The sequence below is a fragment of the Numida meleagris genome, chromosome 1 (assembly GCF_002078875.1).
Source record: "Numida meleagris isolate 19003 breed g44 Domestic line chromosome 1, NumMel1.0, whole genome shotgun sequence".
Classification (NCBI taxonomy): Eukaryota; Metazoa; Chordata; class Aves; order Galliformes; family Numididae; genus Numida; species Numida meleagris.
In genome coordinates this window covers 38,368,412-38,382,577 of record NC_034409.1, presented here as the reverse complement: position 1 = coordinate 38,382,577, position 14,166 = coordinate 38,368,412, and the positions used below count along the sequence as shown (strand labels likewise).

The window sequence follows — 14,166 nt, the reverse complement described above, 5'->3', positions numbered from 1 at the left end:
GCCCCGAGCGCTGCCCCCGCGGGCCGCCCGCCGAGAGGATGCTGGAGAGCGGCTGCAAGGCGGTGAAGGAGGGCGTGCTGGAGAAGCGGAGCGACGGGCTGCTGCAGCTCTGGAAGAAGAAGCGCTGCATCCTCACCGAGGAGGGGCTGCTCCTCGCGCCCCCCAAGCAGCCGACCCCACCGCAGCAACAGCAGCAGCAGCCGCCGCCGCCGCCCGCGGCGCCGAGCACCGAGCCCACGGCCAAGATTAAGGAGCTGCACTTCTCCAACATGAAGACGGTGGACTGCGTGGAGCGGAAGGGCAAGTACGTGTACTTCACGGTGGTGATGGCCGAGGGCAAGGAGATCGACTTTCGGTGCGCGCAGGAGCAGGGCTGGAACGCGGCGATCACGCTGCAGATGGTGCAGTACAAGAACCGCCAGGCCATCCTGGCCGTGCGCTCCACCCGCCAGAAGCAGCAGCACCTGGCGCAGCAGCCCCACGGCCCGCGCCTCCGCAGCGCCTCCAACTCCGCCTAGCGCCGGCGGCACCGCGCCCCGCTCCGCTCCGCTCTGCTCCGCCGCACTGCGCGGGGCAGCGCCCGGAGCGGGACCGAGCGCAGCGCCTGGGGCCGGAGCCGGGGACTGAGCCGAGCACGGCCCCTCCGCGCCCCTGAAGCTTTTCAGTCCTTTTATTTATGGACCTCGGGACGGAGCCTCGGGTGTGACGGGACTTCGGGGAGACGTGATGTACTGTAACTTTATTTTAATGTATTTTATTTATTAGGTTGTGGGGTTGGTTGGTTGGTTTGTTTTCTGAGGCTTGTTTGCAAGGCATTTCTGAATGTAGGCCATAGCCAAAAAGCAAAGGAAAGAACGATGTACGTGCTGGCTGCCTAAGGAAGCTCTGTGTAGTTTGGCCACGCACAATGTGACAAAAAGAGTTCTTCGTTTGTGCCCGAAATACACTGTATTCCGCGAACATGGGACATGCGATGTGTGGTTGGAACCCGCACTGCGCGTGGAAACTCTTCTCTCCGACGAGAAGAACAGTTGCAACTTAGGATTCAATAATTTTATTTCAAAGCATATAAACGCGCGGTGGCAAATGATGATGCTCTGTAAATGCTCGGTTATTCAATGAGAGTCACGGGTGGTGGTTGCCGGGAGGTGAAACCCATCTGATCGGTACATGAGATGGGGGGACCCAGCCCAATCTCTGTGGTGTGGGGTCACAGCCAGGCTCTGCCTGGCTCTGAGGCTCATGGGAGAGATTTAGGAGCATCCCTTAGTGCTTAGGGCCATGCTCCGGGCTCTCCACCTTGGTCCTATTCTCCTGGCAGCATTTAAATGTCTTGCATTAAAGGAGCCCCTAGTTTAAAATTCGTCCTCTATATGTCGTAGTGTTCAAACGGATGATTTCGGTCACCGTTCCATAAGCTGAAAGTTGCTCTGTTGGCATTTAGAGCTGCCAGAGGCGTGCAGCCTGCCTCTAAAAGCACTGACAAAGCCATGAAGTTGGAGAACAAAGGCTCATCCCGTAGGGTTGGTGGGCAGCTGGCCGCAGGGAGCTGCTGGCTCTGGGTGCTGTGTGAGACAGGGCTGCGCTGGGGAGTGGGGAGCATTGCGGCCTGGCCTCGTTGCAGGCTCAGGGCTGTTAGTGGTAACTGATGTGTGAGGAGAATGGCAGCAAGCTCTTTTACGAGTGGTGTGAACATCAACAACATCTCTTGAAGCCGTGCATCCAAGACTTTTTTGTTCGTGTAACTGAGACACGGTTTGACTGTAAAACCCCACAGTCTCATGGTGCAAGCTGTTCTCTAAGCGCTTAAGGGCAAAACTCTGAGGCGACACTCACAGGGAGAAATCAGAACCTACTGCTGCCCAAGGTAGTCCTTTAGGGCCCAGTGTGCACCCTCAGCTCCAGCTCAGCCCCGTAAGGAGCACGTGGAGATCTCTTATTGTCCTCCTCCTCCACTCCTTGCCACAGATGTGCAGGTTGCATCCCTGGACACAAAGACCCAGTGCTAAGTCCTCCCCACCTCTCTGCAGATGCTCCTCTGTGCTTGGCCCTGTGCTGGCCCTGAAAATGCTGTAGCCAAGCTGGGGCGGCAGGTTACAGCTGTCCTAACAGAGCTGTCACTTCGGGACTAATTGAAGTTGAAGGTGCCCTGCATCTTCTAGGACTAGAATCGCTGTCTTGGCAATCAAAATAGCCAATTTCTACATCTCTGTACATCTGCCATTATCGTTCTGCTAATGCTGGGATGTTAGAACTGCAAGGGGATTCTCTAATGAGCTAGTAGGAGACTTACAAAATAGGTTGTAATTTGTAATTTGGCTTCTCTCTTCAGAGTCATTAATTACAGTGTACTGAGCAACTAATCCACCTTTCCAGATAGACAGACGCATCGCTGGTAGCTCACCTACTAAAATATGTGGTAGCCTACTGAAGAATAAATGTATATGATGAAAACTGTTCCTGCGTGATCAGAGACATGCGTGTTTCTCTGGCGGAGGCAGGTAGCCGAGTCCTAGGTGGACATAGACCATCTGAGTTCCACTGAAGCCCTTGGATCTGGTGTAAAGCTGAAATTTCACTGCTCTTCTGGAAATGTTTGTAGTTTGAAAGCAGAAGATGACAATTTCAGTGATGTAATTGAGACTGAGGGTTGAAAAAGTAAAGGAAATTGAAAATGTCAAGGTGGATGGTTCAAGGTCAATGTTGTATTTCACCTCAGGCTTCCTGTGTTAAGTTGCTTTGAAGGATGCTCTCCGAAAGCCATTTGGACTGGCGACTTCACTGACAAACTTTTGCCTGTTGCCATTACCCACTGCATTGCCTTTGTGAAATGCCGGAGTCAGACAGTCACGTCACAGCACCCACTTCGAGCTGTGCCTGTGTCTCAGCCCGAACCAACGGGCCAAGGACAGCCAACGTCTCCTGGCAACTCCGCTCCCTCTGCTGCAAACCAAAGGGAAGCGGATCGGCTGGGGTCCCCTGGGGACAGCCGCACCGTGTGGCTCGGGCCAGTCCGCGTTAAGGAGGCTGCATGGTCTGACGTGGTCAGCCCCACCGCTTTCTCATGCTCTAAATTCCCCAGTGTTCATGGCTGATAGCAGTTTTAGACCAAGAACTGGTTTGAGGTTATGCTGTGAGATAGTTGTTTTTTTTGGCTTCCCTCTGTTCCACTGCACAGTCTTCACTGGAGCTGTGCAGTTAAGTACTGTCTGTCATGCCTCGTAGGAAAAGTCTCTGATAGCTGTCCCAGAGGATTGTGCTCTGACTTAACTGGAGCTTCACAAGAAGAGGAGTCATTATCCCCTTACAAAAAGGAAAACAAACAAATGCACACAAACAGTGTATGGTTGATGTAAATTTATCAAAGATTAAACAACAATGCTTGTATAACACAAACGGGAGAATGCTTGTTATAGCTAACAAAATTGTAGACAATTGTCAATCAGAAGGTTGAAACTATGTCTTTGTTTAAAAAAAAAAAAAAAAAAAGAAGAGTGGCTGAGGGGCAAGATTCAGCAAGAAAATTCGAGCTGTGATGACTGTTCTGTACCAGGAAAATATAGAAACTGGGAGAAAAAGGAACAATCAAATGGATGTTGTCCTTGTGGCATCCTGAAGTAATTCCTCCCTCTTAAGGTTCACGGTATGCACGTGCCAGCTTCTGGGTTATAGCTGCAGCGATGTACCAAATGTTTTCCGGCATAACCCATTGTGAGCAGAAATATCAGTGTCATCAAAAAACTTTTGTGTAAATATGACTCATAAATGATTTCCGAGAGATGTGATTTATTTTTCATATTTTTCAAGATGCATTCCATTTCAAATAAAGAGGTATCTATTGAAAAAGTTCTCACTATGTTGGACGAGTGGTTGTTTGGGCTGTTTTCTTGCTTAAAAATGATTAAGGTCTGATCTAAGCTTTTCTTGTGTCCCAGGGCCTAAGAGGAATGCTTTTAACCTGCGTAGATCTCTTCTGAAGAAAAAAGACCCATTTAAGCTGCTAGACGTAGCTCAGTTATGAGGCTCTGAGCCCTCGGCTCGCTTCTTGCTGTGTGAGATGTGAGCACCCACAACCAGTCCCACCAATTTAAGTAATGCTCTGTCTACTTGGCCTCAAAGTCAATCCGCACACAACACACCTTAAGGACACAGTCTTGGGGCTCATAATCTTGACCTATGAGTGCCTCACTCTGCAGGACATAATGCTTCACGTTAGATGCCTAATATGTGCTGTGTTACACCTTTTTTTGTGCATCTGAAGTGTTGTGATTGAATATGAACCTGAAAGTAGTCCATAAGACTGCTTCCAACTTTTGGTATGCCCTCCTACCAGCAACCCATTTTCTTATAGCTTTGTGTGAAAAGAAATGAGGTACAAAGAGGAAAATGTGGGGTGGCTGCTGCTACTTCGGGCTCTCTGCAGAACTGTGGCAGTTCTGATGCCTCAGACTCCTATGCGGTAAGTTTGAATTCCAACAGGTGCTGGTTTCCAAGTCTTATCTGAAAGGACATTAAGATGTGGGCTCACTGGTGCTGCTTGCCTTCCCTGGAGATGTGTCAGCAGCCTCTGCGGTAAGAAGGTTATTGTAACAAGTAGAAGACTTAGTAGTCTTAGACAAGTAGTAAACATCTGAACTGTAGGTATTTTAACTTGAAGCATTGTTTATGCATCAAATATTAAAGAACGAACCTCTCACAAACACTGACTCTCAGCAGCTTTGAAAAGCTTGCAGTTAAGTATCTCTGGCTTTATTGTCTACTCAGGTGCCTACTATGGCTTTTAAAGATGTCCCTTATGAGCTTTTAACAACGGTAAATAAGCATCTCTAAAAGAACATAAATACAGTGGAACAAGAATTTTATTATTTGATACTGTCTTTGTTCCTGCATGAATGCCTTTACAAAGGTGTATAGAAAATGTGTTTCTCCATTTTAAGTTGTGACTAAGAGGATGTGAAGTAAGGTTGCCCACACATTCATTGTGTGTGTGCCGTGGACCTAGAAAAGGGGCCATTATTTTCCTACTGGAGAAGATTGTTTTAACAAGGTTTTCTATAGATTTCTTTTCTGATCCAAAGCAAGATAGGATGAAATCTGCACTGATTTCTAAGTTTCAAGGCTCAGCAATTAAAATGTGTGGGCCCGATTCAAAATTCACTGAAATCAACAGGATTTTCTTCCAGGCTAAGACAGATTTTGGCCCTTAGTAGGAATAGTGGCTCATTTTCCTCTTCAGTTTAGAAAACAAATGAATGTGACCTCAGAAGCAAGACCTCTGCCCATTATCTGTGCCAACAGTGACATACAGTGATTAGTGTTACACTAACATTCTAGCCTTTCATCTTTTCTAATGCACGGAGAGAGAGAGCAGTAAGAAGATGGAATAATGCCCATGTTTTCAAAACAAAATAAAATATTAAAGAAGACACATTTGAATTGCTTTTTTTTCTCTCAAAATAAATCTACACTGGAATGATTTCTTGCAGTTTCTTCCAGATCCATTGAATTCACAGCAGTGCTAAAGTGAAACAATTTTATTTTTAATTGAACCCAAATCATTACTAAACCCAAAGCTTCTCTTGCCTGGTTGCCTATTTCCAAGCAGCAGCATTTCAGCCCTTTTCTAGGAAATGCCTAAATGATTTTCCTCATCTACCTAATAATTTATCCCATCTACCTTATTTATTTTTTGAACAACTTTTGCAAAGACTACCATCTGGAGCCTTTATTTCTAAGTTACAAAGCTACTAACAGTACTGTGGAGGCTCTGGTGTTCTTGATAAGTTGGTTTTTTTTCAGTCTTTCCATTGAGAGATTTTTGCCTAGTGAGATAAGGACCCTGGAAACACTGCACAGCTGCTACCTGCTGCTGACAGCATTGCCTTCTGCTCTTGGTGTTGAAGGTAAGAGCTGAACAACCTTAAGCTGTTGAAATCGCCTTACTGGCTGCGACAGACTCGAAGCCCATGCTCTGTGTGAACCACCTGGCTTGACTGCAGCACTTGAAATCTGTCCTAAAGAGACTTTGTAAGGAAAGCCATAGGTGTTTTGTTTAGGTTTTTGGAAAAAAATATCAGAGACATTAATCCCAGCATAGACTAATCACAGCCACTGCAAACTGGCCCATCATTTTGTCCTTCAGAGTCATCCTGAGAGATGTCTCTGCCAATGCCAGCCACTGGCTGCATGGAAAATGGTTGTTTGAGTGGTGGTTTTGGTTTATCTATTGTGCAAAATGGTGATGTGACAAGGTCAGATTTCACATAAATAAATTTTTTATTGACCCTGCTTCATCGTCTTTGTCTTGCAGTAGTTTGTAATCAGCCATAGTAGATGAAGCACCCCGGTAAATACATACAGGGTGACTAACCATGACAATGAGACATACTGTACTCTGCGGTTAGTAGAATATTTTAAATGAGACAATTTACCACACGTTTTGTAATGCTTCCAGCAAGATGAGGAAATCACTGCTTTTGTTTTTAAGATCTTGTCAGTGTTTTGTAAATATTTCTGATATTTATGACTGTACACATGCTTTTGATTATAACTTGCAGGACACACAAGTATTGTGTCATATAATGTTTAGGTGGTGATTATTTCATTAACTGTCATTTTTGACCTTTTTTTTTTTGTCCTTTGGTGCATCTTTTGCACTACTGCCACCTGCAAAGCTGAAAACATGGCATCGAGCAAGCTGGGGCTCTCTCAAAGCACCAACACAGCCTGTCCTTGGCTGTGGTGTCAGGCCAGGACCCTCTGAGGGAATGGCTCTCCTCCATGCTGTGGCATGCTCTGGGCCCAGGCCTGTAGGCCATAGCTGCCCATGCTCGTGGCAGCGCCTCTCCACAGGGCCCGCAGCACACTTGTCCGTCATGTCTCCACTTTGGGAAAGGGGAAACTTGGCACCGGGGCCCAAGGTTGTGCAGGAGCAGTCTGGGTGCTCAGTGCCACCGGGAAGAGACAATGCCTTGGTCATCGGGCCAAGTGCAATCGCGGCATCATGGCTGCCCCAGCACCATGGCTGGCTGGGGATGGTGGGAGAGCTTGGCCCACTGTGTAGGATCTGTTGATGCCTGTGAGAGGCAATAGCAAGACTGCATGGGTGTCTTCCAGGAGGGGTTTGGAATCATTTTGGGTGGCTCCCACTGCTGGTCATTGCCAGCTCCAGTTGCTGAGCTAGCGCCCTGGCAGAAGTGAACTGAAGATATTACCCACTGCCTGAGCTATTCAGCTCCTCTGTTTACCACAGATTGCAAGGGCAAAGAGAGGTTATTAGCCCATGGTAACTTGGAGGGATGGTACAGGTACAAATCCAGCATTAGAGCATCTTTTCTAGCGCAGGAACTGCCTTAGCTAAAACATGCAGAAAACAAGAGAGGGGACTTCTTTCTGCTTGTTTTATTACCATTCTACTATCACTTGACTGTTCTACTCCAAAATAAGGAATTGTGGGAGAGATTCTTTGAGTCAGAAATGCATATCCCAACAAATGATTTTCCACCAGAAATAAAAAAGTAATGAAAACTGACAACAAAACAAAGCAAAACTTGCTTGATGTGGAAGGCTGTAGTAACCCGCTTTTCCAGCTCTCCACTGTGGGGCACACGCTGTGCAGGGCTGCTCCAGTGCTTGTACAACTGCCCCGTGAGTCCTCCATGGAACCAAAAGCTCACTTTTACCTTCTTGTGCCAGCAGTTGCTGCAACATGCAGATGACCTTGCTAGGGGCTTTATCTGTGTGTGCAAAGTAAGATGAGGAGGGGAAAAATTACTTCCTTCTTTAAAAAATCAGCCTTGAACTGGAAAAGCTATTTCTTTATTTGCTTTTCTGGGGCTGCTACTACTCTTTGCCAAGCAAGGAGTGATGCCTCGAAGTGGGTTGGATGTGCACTGGCCTCTGTTTTCATTTTATCACGGGTAGCTAATATTTCCTGTTCCACTAAGCCACATCTCTCTGGTTCCCATTCCTAGTGGTTGGCTCCTAAGCAGAGTCACAGCTCCTGTCACAAGGCAGTGGCTGCATGCTGATCGGTGTGGAAGTGATGACTGGGGCATCAATAGCAGGGAAGTCACGCTGACAGCCTCACTCCCTGGCGGAGCGTGGTCCACATTCCTCACCGGGGCACACAGTGAGCCTGGGAAAAGGCTGCAGGGTCTCCAAATAAGTCCCACTGTCCTTCCGGAGCCGAGGGGACAGGGAGGGACAGTCTCTGATTGCTTCCCAAGCTTTGAGCAAGCATCTCTTTACATCTTTTAAGCAGCAGAGCCCTGGGAAGTGGTTGCAATGTTATGAGTGCAAATAGAATGCTTGGTCACAAAGAGCATCTAATGACTGAGAGGGCAATAAGACATTGTCAGTGACGACTGTCACAACAATAAGTCATTTCTTGTCCCATTCTTAGTGCTAGGGAAAAGCCACAGAGCAGAAGAGAATGTGTGAGTGCATGGATGTGTCTGGGATGAAACTGTGACCATTTCTGCAGCTAATCTGTGGGCCAGCTCCTGGTTTCCGGAATTACCCTACAGACAGTTGAGAGGAGCACATGAGAGGAGCAGGAGCTGCTGCCCTAGGGAAGCTACTGCAATCAACTTTCAGTGATTTGGAGATTGTTCCTCTGAGTTTTCCTGAGGGCTTAAGCAGCTTGTCCTTGTCCACAGCCATCTGGCATTGTGAAACTGTGGTGAAGAAGGGACTGGTGCCCTGCTCTCCCCTAGTCCTGAGCCAGCCGAGCAGGAGGCTTCAGTTGCTGAGGGTGGGAGTCGATGATAGAAGCCTTCCTGGACACCACTGCTGCAAAGGCACTGGTGCAGATGGAAAAGGCCTTGTTTGCTGTGGACTTGTCACACACAGGATGAGAGCTAGCATGGCCAGAGGAACAAGAGCTCTCCCAGAAAGCTAAGCAGGGATTACCAAATTATCTTCATCCCTGCAGGTGTGCTGCATTTGTAATTTCAGAAACAATTTGGCCAACCTTCCCTGAGCTGGAGCTGGGGAAGGTGCTCTGAGCCAAACACTTCAGTAAATGTTTCAGTCACATCTCAAAGGCAACATTCCCCTTCCCTTCAGACGGAGCCCTTGCCAGCCTGGGTGCAGGTCTGGAATATTTGTGATTGCCACCACTATTTGCAGGGCTGGGGAAACTGAGTGAAAGCCAGAGGTGCATGTTTGACAGAAGACAGTGATAACCTTTCCCCTGGACATGTGGACCAGTCATGAACAGTGGGGAAAGCTGCGTTTTGAGCACCAAGCAGCACCATGGTAAAATGCTGATGATATGAAACTGGGAGGAGTGGCTGACACTAGGAGGCTGTGCTCCTGTTCAGGAGACCTGGACAGTCTGGAGAGTTTGGCAGAGAGGAACCTTATGAGGTTCAACAAGGATAAGTGAAGAGCCCTACCCCAGGGGAAGAATAACTGTACACATCAGTACAGATTAGGGGCTGACCTGTTGGAGAGGAGCTCTGCAAGGAAGGAGCTGGGTGTCATGGTAGACAACAGGTCGACCATGAGCCAGCAGTGTGCTGTTTGTGGCCAAGAAGGCCAGTGGTATCCTGAAGGGCATTAAAAAGAGCCTGGCCAGCGGGTCGAGGGAGGTGATCTGCCCCTGTTACACTGCCCTGGTGAGGCCACATCTGGAGTACTGTGCCCAGTTCTGGGCTCCCCAGTTCAAGAAAGACAGGGAACTACTGGAGAGAGCTCAGTGGAGGGCCACAAAGATGATGAGGGGCCTGGAGCATCTCTTCTATGAGGAAAGGCTGAGAGACCTGGGGCTGTTCAGCCTTGGAGAAGAGAAGGCTGAGGAGGAATCTTATCAATACTTATAAACATCCAATAGGTGCAAGTCAAGAGGATGAGGTTAGGCTCTTTTCAATGGTGGCCCGCAACAGAACAAGGGGTAATGGGCACAAACTGGAACATGGAAGTTCCATACAAATATGAGGAAGAAATTCTTTACAGTAAGGGCACTGGAACAGGCTACCCAGGGGTGTTGTGGAGTGTCCTTCTCTGGAGATATTCAAACTTGCCTGTACTCTTTCCTGGGTAGCCTACTGCAGGGAACCTGCTTTAGCAGGGTGTTGGACTAGATGATCTCCAGAGATCCCTTCCAACTCCTACGATTCTGTGATTCTGTAAAGCTGAATTATCATAACAGGAAATAGTTTTTCTCCCCCAGGTTTTCCTTAATTCTACTTGCTTCAGCCACCTACAAAAAAGGTATTTTCTTTCCAAAACAAAAGTCTAAGTGATCTGATCATCTTCCCATTAGCTGAAGTTCTGCAGCAATCTCTTCTGCTACTGAAGCTCAGTGCACAATGGTAAGTGCTTACGCAGGTATCCTCAATGCAGTATTTAATTGTTATTCTGGGCAATGACATGACTCTAACAAAATGTAAAGCTTGCATAAAAGGAAAGATTACATATCCACAAAGCTGGCAAGGCTACAAAGATCATTTTGCCAGCTTCAATTTCCTAATGTTTTAATGTACTGAATCCTCAGAAGATGTAATGGTTTATTTTCAGAGCATTCGCTTCAGGGTTTTTCTCAATGTACGCACTCAAATGAAGCCAAAACTTTAAATCAAGCTGAATTCTGTAATGTAGTTTTGCTGAGCTCTGGCTATGCATGATTTTTCTCCAGCCCTCTTCTCCCTCATCTCTGCTCTGTTTAGCACACTGCCGCTGCTGGGAGAGCTCTGCACACCACGATGCTAGCAGCTGCTTCATGCCTTACTGATGGGGTTGTGTTCTGTATGGGTGCTGCAGCTCTCAGTCAGCCGCAGGTACACAGCCATTGTCTGTGAGGTCTGCCCTTGAACAGGGTGTTCCTGAGCCTCTGTGGGCAGGCAGCCTTCTGACAGAAAATCAAACCCAGCTTTGCCTCTGTGACTATCATTGCTGTCTTTGTGCTGCAGGCAGGAGTGAATTTAGGTGCAATAAAAGCAAGAACAGGTCTAAAAGCACTGCTTATTTATGTGATACTCCTAATAGTTCTTCTGATCTTGTGCCTTGTGGCCTTTTTTAACCTTGACTTTATGCAGCTGATGTTACACCCAGCAGCTCCCCAGTCCCTGCCTGGAAGAGGCTGACTCGCGGTAGCAAGGGCTGGTACACACCGTTCTGAAAAGAAAAATGCTTTTATAATCTAAAGAATTCCCAGTTCATGGCGAAATGCCTGCCAGAGTACCAGGAACTCACTCAGAATGATACACGTGATGGTGCCTTGCTCCAAGAAGCCGGCAGTGGCTTTCACACCCTCAGAGGTGTGTGCAAATAAAGCACCAGGGCTGAGGAAAACTGAGTGCACTGAGCAGCCAGAGACGTTAATAACTGCCCCTATGAGAAGCTTCCATGTCCTACATTTTCATGCAACTTAGGATGTAAGGAATGTTTGTTGCTGAATTTTTCCTGCTGGAAGATTGCAGAGCTCTGGAATCAGTTCAGCTTGCAGCGGGCCCTGAGGCTGAAGCCCTCGTGTCTATGTACATGGGCACTTGCACGGAAATAGCGATGTGTGCACCCCAGGGTGAGCCGTGGTGGTGGGGAATGGAGGGCTACGTGCTAGGCAACGGAGCTCAGGAGCCTACAGAGGAACTGAGGCCTTAGTGAGGGAACAGGGAAATTGCTCAGATTCTTCCTTTGTTGTTTCCTAGTGCCCTGCAAAGACTTCACTGTTGAGTAGGTGTGCTGCTGGCAGTCACGAGGCAGGCTGATGGGAAGCTAACAGCCAAGGAGGCCACACAACTCATACCTACTTCTCTCATTAGCTGGGTGCCTCCTTGGCAATACTATCATCTGGTCACACAGGACTTGGGGGGAAGGACACAGTACATGTTAATGTTTGCTGTTCACTCTGAGCCTGCCCAGCAGCACACAGAGAGTCCCCATCCTTCAGCAGAAGTGATGCACTGGTGAAATGGCTGAAGAAGCATTGTGACACCAAAAGCAGCAGCTTTGTGCAGCAATCTGGAGCCTATGGGACACCTGGTCCTGTCCCTGCCACTCCTCAGGCTCCCTGTTGATGTAACCTGCCCATATGTTTAGAAAGTACAGCCAAAGCAAGCTAACAAGGCAGTTAGCTCTGGAGGTGAAGCTATGGCACCACAGAGGTCTGTAGCAAAATTGCATTGACTTCAGTGAGGGGCTTTGTCTTTTCAAAAATTTGGGATCCTTTCTGCCCTGTCAATTGCTAATAAGGAAATTAAATATAGATATATATATCACTTGCATTCACTGCAATTTATTTTAGCTTCTTGACTGTGGGACAAGGAGAATTAGGCACCAAAAAGAAAAAATATCAGGTATTTAAATATTCATCCCCTAATATAGTGATTTCTTCCAATAGAGTCCTACGGGCTCCCAGGAGAACGGGCAGAGCCCACTGACAAAGGTTCGATGCTTGTTGAAATGTTGAAGAAAGAGCTCATTTAACAAATGGCCCCCAGTTGTGTGCATGGGCCCCATGAAGGGACAGCTGGACTGGGCTCCAGCCTCTACCAGCCATTCCAACAAAATCCCCCCTTCCTTTGTGAAGTCAGAATTGGCCAGTGGCAACAAAATCGGTGTTGTTCATTAGAGATTAAATTCTGTTGTCTTTCTCATTGCTTATTCCCCTGCAGCAGGAACAGGCATTAGCCTCTTCTCAACAATGTCTAAACTGCTGTTGACAGAGTTTTGTGAGTTGTTTGCTTTTGATAATAAAAACATGAGAAAAGCAGACGTGGCAGCACCAGAGAGCATCCCAGGAGAGGGCATGCAACAATGGGAACGTGCAGTCTGCAATGACAGCTTCAGCCTGCTCCTGTCAGTGAAACCTGTACGCATCCTGATGAGCCAATGCCTGCTCAAAATATTCCCACAGCATGGGAATCCCATGAGGGCTTCCCAGCACCCCAGCTTCTACCAGGAGGAAACAAGTCACTAAAAGGTGCCCCTAAACTGAGAAGCCCAGCTAATCTTGGTAGTACTGCAGCAGCCTGCTAAGCTTGGGGCTGGCCAGGTCCTAATGTTTTGGTCCAAAGATAATTCCTAGCTCTAAACACTTCAGAAAAATGATCTAGCTAAAACATTTCTCTGAGCTAATGGAGCTTGGGCTCATTTTAAATCTTGTCTGGAAACTTGAAATATGGACATGGTCCTGGGTACCCTGCCCTAGGTGTCCCTGCTTGAGCAGGGGGTCGGACCAGATGGACCCAGATGGTCCCTTCCCACCTCAACCATTCTATAATTCTGTGAAAGCCGGCAGTCCTGAAGGGTGTGAGGGATTCATGTTCCTCCCCAGTACTGCTCATAAACAGTACCTGTGTTGAGCTGGTGCTCCACATGGGCTATGACCTTGGGGTGCAGTTGAGGTGAGTGGACAAGGAGGTCCCTTGTGTCTGGAAACAAGGAGTAGCGTGTAGCTGGCAGCTGCCATTAGTGCCACTGTCATTAAAGGATTCTGACAGGTTTGCCGCTATTACATTTCCCTATGGCAGCTCATCATATTATGGACTTAAAACTGAGGAGGTCACACTCACCAGTTCCTGGGGATGGCCCTGCCAGTTTAATTAGCTGTCTCTGATCATAGCTGTGCTCATCTTGCTGCAAGCCCTGGGAATGTCTCTCTGTTGTGGCAGAGGTCAAGCCCAACAGGACGTGAAAAAGGAATGGAAATCTTGTCTCATGATGGTTTCCTTCATATTTCAACATAAATCAGTTTGTGGATGTTTAAATTACGGAAGTGCTGGTGGGAGGTCTGACTGGAGGTGGTAGTTCTTCTCTGGGAATACAAGGAAGACATGCTCTTTCCCCACAAGAGCCAGGAGAGTGGCAGGCAGCATTATGGGGCAGAACCTCTCATCTTGTGTCTGCACGGCGCGGTATCAGCAGGATGGCTGACCAGGGCTGGGCATCCTACGCCTTGAGGATGTTGCAAGTAATAACAGGGCAATGTTATTCTTTAATGACTGCTGTGCTGTGAATCCCACAGACTGGTTGTGGCATGAATGATATTGTTGTTATTAGCTCTCACTCTGTCTACTCTTCTGAGAAGAGTTACAGACTTCATACCATTTTGCAAAGCAGAGACCAGTGGATCTCCTTCTCCCTTGCTCTGACTCAACTTCTCCTTGCCCATTTGCTCTGTTTTGCCCCAAATCAATTTTTCTGTGAGTGTGCCCAGCT

General features: G+C 47.7%; 1 protein-coding gene across 1 annotated transcript; it reads left to right on the top strand.

Moving 5' to 3' along the window:
- PHLDA1 (pleckstrin homology like domain family A member 1) lies at positions 7 to 3,850 on the top strand. The gene has a single exon (XM_021385211.1). It carries the CDS (start codon positions 39 to 41, stop codon positions 516 to 518), a length of 480 nt encoding a protein of 159 aa, XP_021240886.1. The 5' UTR covers positions 7 to 38; the 3' UTR covers positions 519 to 3,850.